This window comes from Protomyctophum parallelum (genome assembly GCF_964188405.1).
Source record: "Protomyctophum parallelum genome assembly, chromosome: 17".
Lineage (NCBI taxonomy): Eukaryota > Metazoa > Chordata > Actinopteri > Myctophiformes > Myctophidae > Protomyctophum > Protomyctophum parallelum.
This window is the reverse complement of record NC_139719.1, coordinates 23,136,077-23,151,748: the sequence shown is the minus strand read 5'-3', so window position 1 is coordinate 23,151,748 and position 15,672 is coordinate 23,136,077. Positions and strand designations below refer to the sequence as shown.

The 15,672-nt window shown below is 40.4% G+C and overlaps 1 protein-coding gene across 1 annotated transcript; it reads right to left on the bottom strand.

Moving 5' to 3' along the window:
• Positions 1-3,589: 3,589 nt before the first annotated feature.
• On the bottom strand, positions 3,590-15,083 carry ttll6 (tubulin tyrosine ligase-like family, member 6; the record flags this gene model as incomplete). Its single annotated transcript, XM_083787518.1, has 15 exons — positions 3,590-3,873; positions 5,555-5,774; positions 6,421-6,483; positions 6,840-7,154; positions 9,139-9,310; positions 9,824-10,012; positions 10,982-11,160; positions 11,634-11,859; positions 12,383-12,468; positions 12,666-12,809; positions 12,964-13,120; positions 13,296-13,426; positions 13,685-13,803; positions 14,209-14,243; positions 14,929-15,083. 15 exons carry the CDS (start codon positions 15,081-15,083, stop codon positions 3,590-3,592), a joined length of 2,475 nt encoding a protein of 824 aa, XP_083643644.1.
• Positions 15,084-15,672: the final 589 nt, after the last annotated feature.

The following is a 15,672-nucleotide window of genomic DNA, read 5'->3' as shown; positions in this document are numbered from 1 at the left end:
AACGGACGTTCCCAAAACTGACCACCTTTTCATTACACACAGGAATGGACGCGTATTGCATAAACAAAGAAGAGCCAAGGAAAAAAAACGTTGTTATAGTAGTGTTGTTAACTGAATGAGCGGTGCAAAGCAGCTGCAATATAACCTCATGGGAAATAAGTTCCCATTCCTGCTGTTCACATGACCGTCCGCAGCCAATCCCAGAGCCCGCCGAGTCGTAAAGTTCCAGCGCAAAGTTGTAAATTTTCATAAACCAGCACCCCGTATTTGTGCTTTCATGGATTCTCTGCTATTGTAGGCATGTTTTCCCCGCCGCCATCTTGATTTTTCTTTAGAAAAATATCATATATATATTTTTAAATACGTAGCCAAAAGGCGCTATACACGATCAAGGTGCGCAATAAGAGAAGAGGGTGTTTGTGGCGATTTATATATAGGCATGAGCAGATTGATTAAAAAGGTCTATTGATTGTTTGACATTTCACGAGATTATTTGGCCTATTAGCTGATACTATGACTATACCCATAAGTGTGCCTTTGCGTGCATATAGGCGTCATTTAGTCGACCATAAACATTTAGCTCACTGAAAACAAATTAAATAATTGTCCAAATCTGAATTATATTTGTGTAGATTGTATATGTAGTCTACATATACAATGTAGACCGTATAGACGTCTTGTATAGCGGCTATAAGCCTACTATAATTTAAGTGCAGTATAGCCTATAGTCTGTTGCCTTTAAGTGAGTTTTTTTTACTCTCTCTTTACTCAAATAGCCTACTTTATAGACGTGGCATTTTAGACAATTAAGTCCCCTCCATGGAAGAGTACTAAGCTAGTAAGCGCCAAAAGTAGCCTATAGGCGAGTTCTTTCAATCAATGCAGATCAGGTTGGCATTGACCGTCTGTACCAGGCCTTGGTGAAAGATGGAAATTGTAGGTTGATTGTGTTACTTGCGATCGGCCAATTTAAGGTTCAAATTCAATGTCCATGGAGCAGGATTTGTTTTTCCTTTAATAAATTAATAAATAAATAAAACAAAATAACAATTAATGCTCGGTCATATAGACCTGTATTCAAGTATAGTGATGCAATTCTGCTCATGATATTAAAATAAATTCTAATTTACTCTTAGTTTTTAGCCGCTCCTTTTAGGTTGTTCTGTATTGAGCATCTTCCGTTTAATTCACACTAACAACGACGATGTCCGACATTTATGGACGCAATAAAACCATAAATTCCTTAAATAAAGCTCACACCGCCCGCCTACTGAGACTTTCGTTGAGCCTTTAGATTTCCCTAGGAAGTACTGGTGTTGAATTGACAAAGTGTCAAGTGAATATGTTTTTGCTATTTTCCCGAACGAGGAAAAAAAAGTATAGCAACATGGCCTGTAAAACAAGCTGTAATAAAATTCATTATAAAATAAGGCATTTATTTATTTAAATGTGATTTAATGTTTAATGGGGGAGAGGGGTCATATACAGCAGGGAAGAAAAAAGATCCAACGAAACAATTCATTTGATCTTATGAAATGGCATATTTGAGGTCTTTAAAATATAGAAAAACGTATATTAGTGCCAGCTTGGCACCGTGCAGTCTACCAGTAGGCATAGGCCTATGTGTGTATATTTTTCCGAAAGACTAGGTGATTTTTCCAGGGCCAAGCATGATTGTTTTCTGAATATTTCAAGTTCGTTCATTATTGAGTGCGCTTGCAGGCCCATTTGAGTTTAGCTGAACTGAATTTGAACCCGTTATTAGCCTATAGTCTCGATTTATATTGAGACATATCTTAACCGTATCACTATACAGACAAAATGTGTTAATACATGCAATGTCAGGTGTGGAGTTGAGGTTGAGCTACATGGCTGTTTTGTCGGCAAATTAGTTTAGTTAGCAGACTATTTCGTTATTGTCGCGTGATTTGTCCTCCAAATATGTTTGTTGAGGGAATTAATGAACCTAAAACATAAAAACAAAATGGTCTACATTTAGTTTTTCAGTTAAAAATAAATCAGCTTGCACGTTGGTCCAACCTTATAGGCTGAGGACCCGGGGTTTTGCTTCAGTGTCCAAAACAATGGATGCAGGCCAAAATGTTGTGTAGCCTAAAAAAAGAAAAAGAAAACACTCTTTCGCAGATTCGGTCATTCTCTTGCGCACGCACGCACACACACCCTCATGATTACACCTGTTCTCACTTTAAAATAAATTAATATAAAGATATAGGATATAGGCCTATCAAAAAAAATACAATTAAAAAAAGATGAGGATTCACATTCGAAATGTGAAATGCCAAAACCTATTTTATTGACCATTAGTGAAAACATAAAACTATTTTATGATATTTATTTTAATTTAATTTCCCAAAACAAATGCCCTCTGCAAAGTGCAAGATGTATAAAAACAGTCCGTCTACGCATGTTTAACTGTGACATTCATGTTAATAATTCATATGATTCACATCAAATTTGCATTCATTAAGTCAATTAAAACACCTGAAGCAAAATGCCACAATCACAGGCAGCTTAACAAGTTCAGAAGAATTTAAAGAGAATGTACACAATTTGGACACATGCCATAACATCATCAGCCCTTCCTGCCTTTCTTCCAACATTTGGCACATGGTGAAGGTTCGCAAAGCTTTGCACTTAACAAGATATTATCCTGTCTGAATGGAAATCGTCAAAATGTCATAATAATTTTGTTCGTACACAGTAAAATCTGGAGTGTTGATTTCAGTCAGAGTTTATAGATGGACCCTTAAGTCTCCACATATTTTGTCAGGGACAACAGTAGCATAAAAAAATATCTTATACAAGCACCAACACTTATTAGGCACAATTGTTTCTATATATTTTCATAATATAAGGCCTTGCTCCGTCTTTTTATATAAGAACGAATTATACACTCTTAGCAGAGTTTAATTCTTTTGAAGAGTAACAGATTGACTGAACTGTATCATAAAACTCATGGTGCAGTTTGTGACAGTGATTTATAGGAGCTGGCTTTCTTATATGCTGCGTTCACATGGGCAGATGCAAAGATACAGTACCATTCATTGTCAATGGAAGTTGTAGCTGCTGTAAAAGCTACAAATTGAAGCTGAGCTGCATGGGTTCAACTTCCAGAGGCAAAGCTATACAAAGCTGCAATGACGTCACTACGGACACACGCTTGAGGACGTCACTCACGTCCGTGTGGGCAACGATTTTGCGACAAATTATGCTGTGTTATTGGCATATTTTGTATAACTGCCTGTGTGAACGCAGCATTTAGACTCCACAAGTGACAATGCACATCATGAGTGTTCATCAAACCACACCAAGGTTCATCAACCTTGGCGTCCCCATTTTGGGCACGTATAGGTGAAAATGGTCAAGCATTGTGCAAAATATGCGAAAACAGCCGCACTGTGAGCTTGTTGATCAGATATTTTCGCTATAGTCATCGTATATACATACGACAACGTATCAGGCTTTTAAACACTCTTGGTGTTACAGTGAGGCAGCTGTGTTTTGAAATAAGCTCCAATTTTTCGGGAGGTGCGTGGTCGGTGCATGGCGGTGGTGGTGGTGCATGGTGTCACTGTTCCCCGTACAGGACCCTGCTCCGGGCCGGGGGGGCAGCTCTGCGGGAGGGTTTGCTGTGGCCTGTGGCGGTGTGAGAGTAGCCAGGCCTCCTGACCAGGGGGGCCGGAGTGGAGATGACAAACAGGCTCTGATGCAGGGCCTTGGGGTCATGGTGGGACGTGCCAGCGGCGGCGTGTGGCCGCCCCCCCTGCAGGAGCGCGTTGTTGAACCGCGCCCGCGTCTCTGTGTAGGAGCTGCTCAGACAGCCCTGCCGCACCGCCTGCAAATAGCTGCTCACTGACACACGCACATACGCACACGCACACACACACACACACACACACGGCAAAATTATCATTGGGAATACTCCATGAAGGGCTGCGTGTGCAACATTGGTCTGATGGTCTCTGGTGGGAACGCATGCAGTGCTTTCAAATATGTATATTATTCACTCAATCTCATATATATATATATATATATATATATATATATATATATATATATACGTGACCTGGCACAATTAATTGGTTCATGGCTGCGTCTTAGTTTTCAGTCTGTGGTTTAAGATGTGTGGAAACCCTCAAACCATTTCATTCTTTTTATTTTTAGTTGAATTAATGCCTGCATTCAAGGTGGAGGTTATTTGACAAAGAGAGGTTTCTATACATTGAGGTCTCTGCTGCAGAAGGCTCAGCTTATTTTTGTAGCAGTCAAATTTATTTGTACAATATAGTAAAAATCCCAATTGGTGGAAGTTATTCTGCTAAAATGAGTGATATAGGGCACAGTAAAATCCTGAGTCTTAATTTAACTCTGGGAGTGACTATGGGGAAACAAACCTCACCTCATTGATGGTAATTAACAACAGTAATATCCTGTGTTAATGTAATTCTGACAGTTTGAAAAACAACAATTATTGCTCCATATTAATTGAGTTCACATACAGAATATACTACAGTTATTCCACAGTTCAATTCATACGGTGGATTTTACTGTGTGGCTACTGGCTAGTCTCCTATAACCAGGCTTCATCCATGCTCAAAGGAACCCCCACCCTCCCATATGACATGTACAGGATATACAGTCAAATATCTATTTGTAACTCTGAGAGACTATAAATGTAACCAAATAGACCTGTAATGGTCTGTAACTCTGAGAAAGTACAAATTGTTCCTGCCGGGAAGAAACCCCATATATCTCCATATTTTAACTTTTTATGTTTTTTGTTTTTGTTTTTTTGTAAATTAACTCCATATACTTCTTCATACTACACTAACTACAGTGTCACAAAAATAGATTATCTACATTCTACATTACAAACTTGCCTTATAGATCAGCTATTTTTGCTCAAAGTGAAAGTGGTTACAATTAAGTCTGTGTGGGATTTTATAAATATTGAACCAATGAAAAAGTATTAACAAGAGCTTGTGAAGTCACCGTATTGGACATGTAGGAGGTTTCCACCCGTCAGCGACGGCTTGTTTTCTCAAAGTTGAATTCAAACTGAGCAGTGCGGACGGAGCAGTGTTGTTTTCGTCGACTAAAACTAAGACGAAAAATGTTTGTCGACTACTTTTTCCACTGACAAAAACTAAATGGAAACTAAATGAAAACTAAGCTATGATGACAAAAACTAAGTACACTGACAATTTCGTCAACAAATAAAAACTTGACTAAAATGTTAGGAAGGGACTAGTGGACAAGAGATCCAGTATAAGTCATTTTACACTTGGTTGCATGCTGAAAATAGCTGATCTACAAGCAGCGCGACCTGTTGAGAGCTTGTAGTTCAGCTATTTTCAGCAAGTGTAAAAACAGTTATTACGACAGCATCAAGGCCCGCCAAAATACATTTGACTAAAATCCTATGATATTTAGTTGACTAAAACTAGACTAACAGTAAGACATTCCATGGGTGACTAAAACTAAATGAAAAACTGCCAAAAAACAACAGTGCGGACGGAGGTGTGCTGCTAACCTGGCCAGGGGGGCCCTCGCTGGGCGCTGTTGATCCTCCTGAGATGTGGTGCTCTGCTGCGGCCGGGGGGCTCCGCCAGACGCTCGTCTGCAGGGAGGAGGCACTGTAGGCTGGCACATTCTGTCAGGTTTCTCTGGTGGTGCACAACACTGGAGGAAGGTCTCATGACACTTATGTGGGAGTGGATGTACTGCATGCATGGCTTGGCCCCCGGGGGAACCTAGAGAGAGTTACACAGATTGAGACAACTTCAGTTATCGTTCTAATAAAAAAAAGGTACTATATACGTCAAATGTGTTCATATGAAAATTCATGTAGCCCATAATTATGATACATCTAGTAATAACCAAATATAAACAAAACATTTTTTGGGGGGGAAAGAAAACGAGGAAGAATTCAGTTAAAGCCTCACTATGTAACTTTCTTCTAATTAATAAAATGTAATTTTGTCTAATCTGTATGATGGAGTAATACAATGTAACTCATATAATTGGGATGGTTGTTTTTGTCTCCCTACTGTTCCACATTTATATTGTGTCAAAGATCATGTCTCACCTAGACACACGATCTGACACAAACTTAGACCTGATGGTCAAGATTCAATTTATCCCCTGAGCAAGCAGGTCGGCTTTATTAGCTCAATGGTGAAAAATGTCAGAAACCAGGTTCAAATCCGGGGTAGAAGAGGAAAGTTACATAGTGCTACTTTAAATGTAGATAAATAAATATAAATAAATATAAGTTGCCCTATAAATAAATATATAGGGCAACAAAATCTCGTTATTTTCCCCTACTTTACAGCAATCCAGTCAGATCCTTTTAGAAATAATACATTATCTGACTGGTTTAAAAGTTTGTTGAGATACCTGCTGCTGGATAATGCAGTGCTGCTGTTTGGGCCTCCGGGAAAAGTCTATCAGTGATTCTAACTGAAATGACAGCACAGTAAAACACACAGATGGCATTTCATCAGTAACATGTATCTCTGAGTGTGCCGTCAATGATGCTGGCTCATTCCAAAGAGATGGCAACCTCATGAAAAAGATGATAAACGCAGGCAAGAAAAAGGCATGATTGGACATTATTGAAGTTCTCAGCTTTCTGGAGTCTAGTCCAAAAAGAAAAAAAAGAGGATGTACTGTACTCACCTACATTAATAATAATAATAATAATAATATAATAAATAGATAAGAGAATTGTTTTGTTCTAAATGGACTGAAACCTTTCAAACAACTGACGTAAAGCGGCTTCCGCGCAGCACAACGGAAATGTTACATGACCTTACCTTGGCCCGCTGGGGTCTGTGACGGCTCTGCTGGTAGTGCTGGTGGGACGAGGCGCTGCAGGCCTCGGTGTCGCCCGCGCCGTCCTCTCTTCCACCTCCACCCTGAAGCAGATGGTAGACCTGCTCCACCACCCCCAGGTCTCGGAGCAGCCTCTCCCTCTGCAGCAGCCCGCTCACCCTCTCCCTCTCCTCCTCCTCCTCCTCCTCCTCCCTCTCCTTCTCTGCCTGCTCTCGCCTCTCCTCCAGGTTCCGTTCCTCCTCAGAGTCCTCTACGGCGGCTGTGGGAGTCACCGTCACACTGGACACTGTGGGGAGCTGAGTGCGAGGAGAGAGAGAGAGAGAGAGAGAGGGGGAGAGAGAAAGAAAGAGGGAGAAATATTGACATGCAGACAAACAAAAGAGGTGCCAAGGGAGAGAGAGACTTCACTTCACAAGTGCTTTAATAGATTTACTTATCGCTGTTGGCTGGCAACCTTGTATGTCCAAAACAGTTATTAGAATCTTTTTTATGTATAGGCCGAATAGTGAAAATGGCATGCAGGTATCTGCAATTTGCACTACTTTTGTTACACTCTTGTATGATGAAGTAGGGCATTAATTATGATTCATGAAAGAACGTCAGATGAAGATACGAGGTTTCTGCTGCTGACCTTAAATTAACTCTCAGGATTTACTGGCTTACTTTATAGGTATCTCCGGAATTCATGTTAACTCCAATGGTTAACCCCCATGTATTAAATTGCTGTCATGGAAAACCAGCACACATTATGAATTATTAGTCATGAATTAAAATTTGAGAGAATACTGTCTTGAGATGCATTTTACAAAAAGTAATAAAATATCAAATGTTTTTGTTTGATATTGAATGCAGTGTTTATATGTGGTGTATTATAGAGTAGAAACTATCTACCTATATAGCCTATTTATTATGTTTTGAATATTACAAAAATATTTATTAAATCATATTAATGTATTAACTACAGCAAATAAAAATGATAAAGTGCATTTAAGGAACTTGAATCCATTACAAAAAGGAGTAACCAAGATTAGTTCCAATGGAATGGTCAGCTGAATCATGGGAAGGGAACATCCCTCCATTATTTTGGTCACGGTCTATGGATTGAAATGGTAAAGATGTTTGGTTCCCTCTTGTGGTTTTAGCCTGACACTGCAATACAAAAAACATTGACGGCAGGTGACTTATTTGCTTAGAACAGCAGCACTAGCAGACATGGAAATTTGAGGAAAGAAATAGCCTACATTTACTAACAAATATAAACATTTTCTTTTAGTTTTATTTCAGTAATACCTTCCTTGGTTATCGTGTAAAAGGCAAAGTATTTGTGTTTGCATTTGGTAACAATGTTTAGCTTTATAGGCTAGATTTTGTTATGCCCTCCTTTTAGTTAGTAAATTAAATTAGTAATTTAAAATTACTAATTCTTCCAATACTTGTCAATACTACCTATTTAGCAAAGATATACAGTGAGGAGCAGATGCCATACAGAAATAAGAATGTAACAATCTGTGATTGAGCATAGATTTTTTACAACAAAATTCATTGTTCAAAGCTTGCAAACACCAGTAAACTGTAATGCTGTGACCGTTCTGTGTTTTTCTTAGAGGACCACAATGTAAATAAGCCTATTAGCACTTTATTGTGTTTTTATCCTCTGTGATATTTTGTCTGCTGTATGTTTTATAATTCAAAGTTAGAAACGATATATCACACACACACACACACACACACACACACACACACACACACACACACACACACACACACACACACACACACACACAATGATGTTTTTTAATTAAAGTAACAATATAGTAACTTTGACTAATAGGGCTAACGGACAAAGGTAACATTTAAAATTATTAGCTCAATACACTATATTGTATGAGCCTCAGGAATATAATTTTTGAGTCAAAATATTGGAAGTTCCCTGGCAAAATGGTGTTACCGGTATTTATCTTTGAAAGTACTTGTTTTTGTGATGTTTGAGATATTGGACTAACAGTAATCAAACTGAATCCTAAGTCTTGTTCCCAGCAAGACTGGAAGCACTTGAAAAAGGACATCACGGAAATAGGGGGATTTTCTTTTTGGAATGGCTTGATTATTTTCCAAAAGAAAAAAAATTGAGAGTGTAAAATGGATTCTCTAATTGGCACAAAAACACACTCCATATTAGAATATTAGTATCGACCCAGGGGTTGTGTTCTGCGAACCTAGTTTTGTCAGACAAGGAGCTGGTGTTTTGCAGGGCAAACAACACCAACGTGACAGACTCACCGTGAAAGGCTGGCTTTCAGAGTGCAGGGAGTTGTCGGGCTGCAGCCCTGCTGCTGGTGATTTGTGTGGTTTAACTCTCTCCCCTGCAGACTCTCCCTGCAGGTCTCTCTTCCGACTCCCCGCCTGGTCCCTCTCCTTCTCCTGCTTGAGACGCAGCTCCTGCAGCTGCTGCCTGCACACAGACACCAGATAAACACTAGCTTCTCTGGCTGGCTGGCTGCCTGCCTGCCTGCCTGCCTGTATGTCTGTGGTGTGAAGTTAGGGTTTATATACTTTAATCCTTTGTTGTCCAATACTGTTCCTTTTCAGGAAATGGAAGAAAAAATAAGTAATGTAAATGTAATGTAGTTATCATTTAATGACAAGATATTGCTAATTTGTTAAATATTTATAAAACCCACAGATTTACTTGAATTAATTAATCATTAATTAATTGAGAAGAATTGCTGTGTCTACAGGCTCAAATCTTCTATTTTTTCTACTTTCTACTTTTGCAAAACACTCAATATATATATTAAATATTGAGATAGAAGGTTTCTGTTATGTATTTGGCTAATTGTCCAGTGCTTTACATATTATATATGAACACAGTTGTAAGTAATTGTAAGACATCGGTATGTGATAATAATGACTAATTCATATTTCATCATGTTAATTTTGCAGGGACTTTTATACTGCTTTGTACCTGGCACATTCCTCCCTGGCCTTGGAGGCCACGGTCTCCTGGAATAGGGAGCTGCTGTGTTTGAAGTACTTGTCGTACTTCTCACCTCCCTCTCTGGGATAAATCCTCTTGAATCCTCCCAGATGTTTGGCCTCGTACCTCTCCATCTGTTCCACGCTGGCTGCCTGTGACTGGCGCAGCTCCAAGCATCTGGGAGGTAATCAACAAAAAAAATCTATTCAAAACCTTTGTCTATAATATGCAAGGTTGCCCTGAATGGCATTCCAGGATTACACCACTAGGGGGAGTAGAGATTCATTTTATGCATCATCGTCATACAATAATTAACAATAATTAAGCTAATCTTAATAATAACTTTAACCTTATGATACTGCAGTAATTTTTGCATAGTATTCTTGCTTCCAGCATGGCTGTATCTACCTTAAAACGATAATGCCAAATGTCTGTGAAGTGGTACTGTAGATAATGTAAAACATTACTGTCCCACTGTTACTTGTTCACAAAACACCTTGCTTTATGTAAGTCACTCTGGATAAAAATGTCTGCTACACCCCAAATTAATATATTTGTGTTTAATATCTTATAACAAGAAAGGGAACTTGATGCACATCGACTGGTGGTGGGTGCTGGGCTAAAGAGGCTTCAGTTTACAAAAGGGGAGAGTCCGCACACCATCATGTACACAAAATCAAAAATTTATTTATTTGGCTGACAATGATGACGTTGTCAGCCAAATAAAGCTTTTGTACCTATTGTGTTGTGCAGGCTCTACCCTTTATAAACACAATCTCTTATATCAACACACATCAGCAACGTTAGTATTGCACAGGGCAACCATTGTTTTTCTTCCAACATGGAGGATAATTGGGCACGCATTCTAAACATTCTGTGAAAGGCCTCTATTTGGCACCATTTCACCTGCCACCCTCAATCAACTACTGAAACCATCCCTGTTCTGGGCATGTCATGATTGATACCGTAGAATTTGGCATACACAGTTGCTCTACAAGCTTATAACAACACAACGTGTTAAGTGTTGAATGTCCAAGGATGCATATTTATTTTCATTAGGAAACAATGTTATTTTTTGTTAAATAAAGGAGAAAACAAATCGAGTTGCTGATGCATTAAGTCAGTATTACTGTAGGTGAGCTTTACCTGGCCTCTCTGGTGCGGTTCTGCTGCAGCCTCTCCTTCACCCTGCGCCTCTCCTCCTCGGTGATCTTGCGGCGGTCACAGGCGCCCAGGTTGATGAGCACCAGCGTGTCGTACAGCAGGCCGTCCTTCACCTCTCGGTCCAGCTTAGAGTCAGTGGTGAAACTTGGGGAGTGGTTCACCTAAAATTCACAGATTCATATTATGTGTATTAATTAGTAAACAGTATAGAGCCAATATACGGTACACCTACATAACATGTATGATGAACGCATGCACGCACAGAGATATTCAGATACACTATTACTGTAATGATTTGATATATCCATAAGAGGGTCATTGACTGTGTACTCACTCAGCCAGTCTTTGCACGTACCACACAGGCACATCATGGGTTCACCTCTAGCTCATCTAGTGCTCATCCATCTCTCTCTGACTGTCTTTTTTTCCCCAGTACACTTTCCCCTCCAATATCCATAAACCACTTTCAACATGGTGTCCATATTTTGGGCACATGTTCAAACATTTTCAAAGCTTTTCAAGGATATTACACAGCTTTTTTCAAGATGTTTCTAGAATGTCCGTCATACGAAGACGAAGTACATGGCTTAATGGTTACAACTGGGCCATTGAAAGGACGGTAAAGTGCTTCTACCTCCAGCACCCAGGGTCTGAGTCTGTGGTCCAGTAGCACATCGAAGCCCAGGATCTCAAAGCAGGCGCTGCCAGTAGCGTGGTTGGGGAAGCAGGTCTGATAGTTGTGCTTGAGGATGGGGTGAGCGGAGATCAGGGTCTTGATGATAACGTCCTCAATGTCGTTCCACATTCTCTCTGTATTGTAGTGCATGGACTCCAGTTGCTTGTTAAGTGAGGACAGCTTGCTGGAAAGAAGAAGAAGAAAAAAGACTGAGGACATGGGACTGTATGTTAAAATAGTGGTTCTCAAACATTTTGAGCCAAGGACCCCCAGAAGAGAACAAAAGTTTTGCTAAATTATTCAAAAAGGTTGTTTTTTTTCTTCTGTTTTTAAGATTTTGGTGAGCTTGTAGATTGGCTTTGAATAGCCAAATTATTAAATAGGGTTAAAGTGATTAACTGATTGTAATGCTATATCAACAAATTTTACTGGGGACCCGCTGGAACCCCTTCGAGGAACCCTGGGGGTTCCACTGTGTTACAGTTACAGCTCTCTTAACTGCTGTAAAGAGAGCTGTACACAGCAGTACAGCTCTGTGGAACACAGAGCTGTTACAGCTCTGTGTTGTAACAGCTCTGTGTTGTAACAGCTGGGTTCCACTGTGGAACCCAGTGTTCCACAGTGGAACAGTGGGGGTTCCACTGTGTTACAGCTCTAATAATCCCAGAAACTGAGCCAGGAGGAGCACTCCTTGGTCGGTCCTATACCGTTTGCTGCCGCTGTCGTCATCACGGACAAAGTTTTCGCTGTGCTTGTTGATGGCATAGTTGGTCAGATGCATGCACACGTCTTCCTAAAGTGGATAAAAGGTGAGAAGAAATGAATCATAGATATGAAGTGTGTACTGTATATCACGCAGCTCTATATAATTGTAGCAATCACAGTTTGCATCACTAAAAAAGTCTTTGTCGTTGTCTTTTAATACTGGTCAGTCAACAAGCATTTTATTGTTCAGTCTTCATGAGTGTATTTTGCAGTACTCTTTCTTACCACATTGCCACTTGCAGGCTCACTGTAGTGAGTGGTGCAGAAGCGAGCAAGTCCCTCCTTGTACATGAATATACTGAAGGGATCACATGATGTGACCAACACATAAATGCGCAGGTCAAACTTGTATCCATCAATCACTAATGGCTGTGGGGTATAGAACAAAGAGCATGGTTAAGCCTCAGCATGTGTGTGTGTGTGTGTGTGTGTGTGTGTGTGTGTGTGTGTGTGTGTGTGTGTGTGTGTGTGTGTGTGTGTGTGTGTGTGCACACGTGCATGCATGCGTGTGTGCGACCCTCACCCGAGGAATGTAAACCTGGCAGATCATGTTTTCTCCAGGACGAATGTCTTTGGTGGATTTGGTGATGAAGATGCCTCTGCCTTGGCAGCCTGAGTCTGGCTTACAGATGTATGTCTTGCATTTTTTGGCCCTGATGTAAGCCTGGAAGTCACTGTAACTGGAAGGAAAGAAAGAAACAGTGTGACGCTGAGGTTCTAACTGACCATATTGACATGCCAGCGATTTTGCTCTTACATCATTCCCCCAAGTAGTTCATAAGAGCAAAATGTCCGCTGTGGTCACTGGATATCTGAACAAGGCATAGAAAATAGATAGAAAAAGTGAAAACCCACTCTGCAGGGAGGCACCACGTCCTGGGGAAGATGTTGTAGTCTTTGGGAAAGAGCTTCAGCATGCGGTTCATGTTTCGAGCCAGCAGATCCTTGCGGCAGATCTCACTCATACCCGGAAAGTGATTGATTTTCTACAATAGTAGAAAAGCAAAGACATACGTTCATGTTTGCGGTGGACTGTTGTCCTACTGACCATAGGGGGGGGGGGGGTTGGGAAAAGGTAATAGACATTTTTACATGTAAGATTTGGTACCTGACTGCAGCAATAAACCATATTGTTGTTTCGGTGTGACAGACATGTAATGCACCTACCTGTGTCACTTCGGTTCCTACTGTACAAGATGGCCTGATGAAATATATCTGCATTGTGTACAAGTGAAGGAACGAACCTGATAGCGCTTCATGTCTTTCACGCGGTCCAGTGACACCGAGCAGTCTGTCCAGAACAGAGTCCAGTCCTCACACTCCAACGACTCCCTCAGGCCATATCTGCGGGCAGCACGCCGCACTGGGAGAAAAAACGTGGAAGCGTGTGGAAGAGTATTTTTTACTGTGCTATGTGTAACGTTTTTTAACAAAAAGGTGTGTCTAATGTCCAAGAGAGAAATGCATGACTGTAAATACCCAACCACTTTGTACGTAATATTGTTCTGTCAAAGAAATATGTGAAAAAAGAGACATACAAATTTATTGACGACGTTTCGAGCCAAGGCTCTTCATCTGGTGGAGTTTGACCAGATGAAGAGCCTTGGCTCGAAACGTCGTCAATAAATGTATCTTTTGGAGCATATGAGTGTGTGGGTTCCCTTCTCTTTTCATATGTTACTTTTTGAACCCAGCACCTCCACGAAGTGATGTGCGTATTTTACTATAGTTTCTGTAAAAAAGAGATTATCCTGTCACTTGAACTTACCACTCTCATATTTACAGTTGTCAAGGTTGATCCACAGTCATCTGGAAGAGAAGAGACAGAGAGAGGGACAGAGAGCGACAGACATGTGCTACGCAGGCCTCCCTGATCCTGTTCTCCTCTCCCGTCACATGAGTGAGGCAGGTAAAGACAACAACAAAAACCTTCAGTGCAAGCATCACTAATGTGACTATTACAACCAGTAAGATGCCTTAATATAGGCGACGAGCGACCGCAGGGCTGAGACACTCTTCTACCGGAATAATGTCACTTCATTATGTCAGCACTATCATAGAAGTTTCATTTTAAATTGTCTCATATAAGCATTGTGGTCCAAAAATAAATAAACTGTCTCAGCGAAAGTGTCAGGGAGTTGTCTCTGTCTTGTCACAACTGTAAATAAACTGTCTCAGAAATTTTTAATAATTCAGTAACATTAGCGTTTTCTCTCAGATTCTTTATATCCATACGAGTCAAACCACAGGGAAGTGGATGAGAAAGTCCTTGACAGTTAAAATGACAAAAGCATCTTTATAATCTTAATACTATAGGCACACACCAACTATTTAATAAAAACAATATTGATGTAACCAAGAGATTCGACGAGTTAGATATATTTTATATACAGAGATTTAGAAGGAATAAGCAAAATCGTGATGCAACATTTCCTGGTTTTAACACAGGACTAAAATTAAAATAGGAGCATTCAGCCTGTGAAAGTACCTCTTCCTCCTCTTCTTTTTCCTCTTGCTTGTGATTGGCGGAGTGTGGGCGCAGGTTTCTGGTTGGCTATCGCTCCGCTCTCCCTCTCCCTCCTGTTCACACTTGTACGCATCATCTTCTGGGTCTCTTTCAGGGCTCTCCACAGGAAGACCCATGCTGGAGGAGACGCAATATTGTGAATATTTGTGTTGCTCAAGAATTGTGTTTAATGCTTATTGTTAAGGATACAGGGACCTGAACGGCATGCAGAGCACTATCTCGCAATAAATGCTAGTTGTATTATGCAGAGGTATGTTGGTTACTTTACGTTTTATTAAAAATACATGAGTCTGTCATGTCTGTGTACTGTTTGCTTGACCACAAATGACCACAAAGTATACTAATTAGAAAGCAGGTTAGACAGTTACTTTGTACCACTTATTTGTTTTACTTTGCACAGTTTACTTGTCCAGGCATTTACCCTGCCATTTATTGACTAGGGTTCATGCCATTTACTCTGATCTTGTGCTTATATGTCACTCTGGATAAGACCGTCTGATAAATGCTAAATTGTAAAATGTAAATTGTAATGGGAGTGCTTTCCATCGTCCTGAAATCCAATCGGAGAGAGAACAGAGGACATGTTGCTTGCACACATGGAATCGTGTTTCCGTTTCCATTTCTCTCTTCAGGTGAGTGCTCTGGGCTGTCAGTGTTGCCGTCACTTGTTGTCATTCAAGGGTTATTGTGGCAGGACGGGCACAA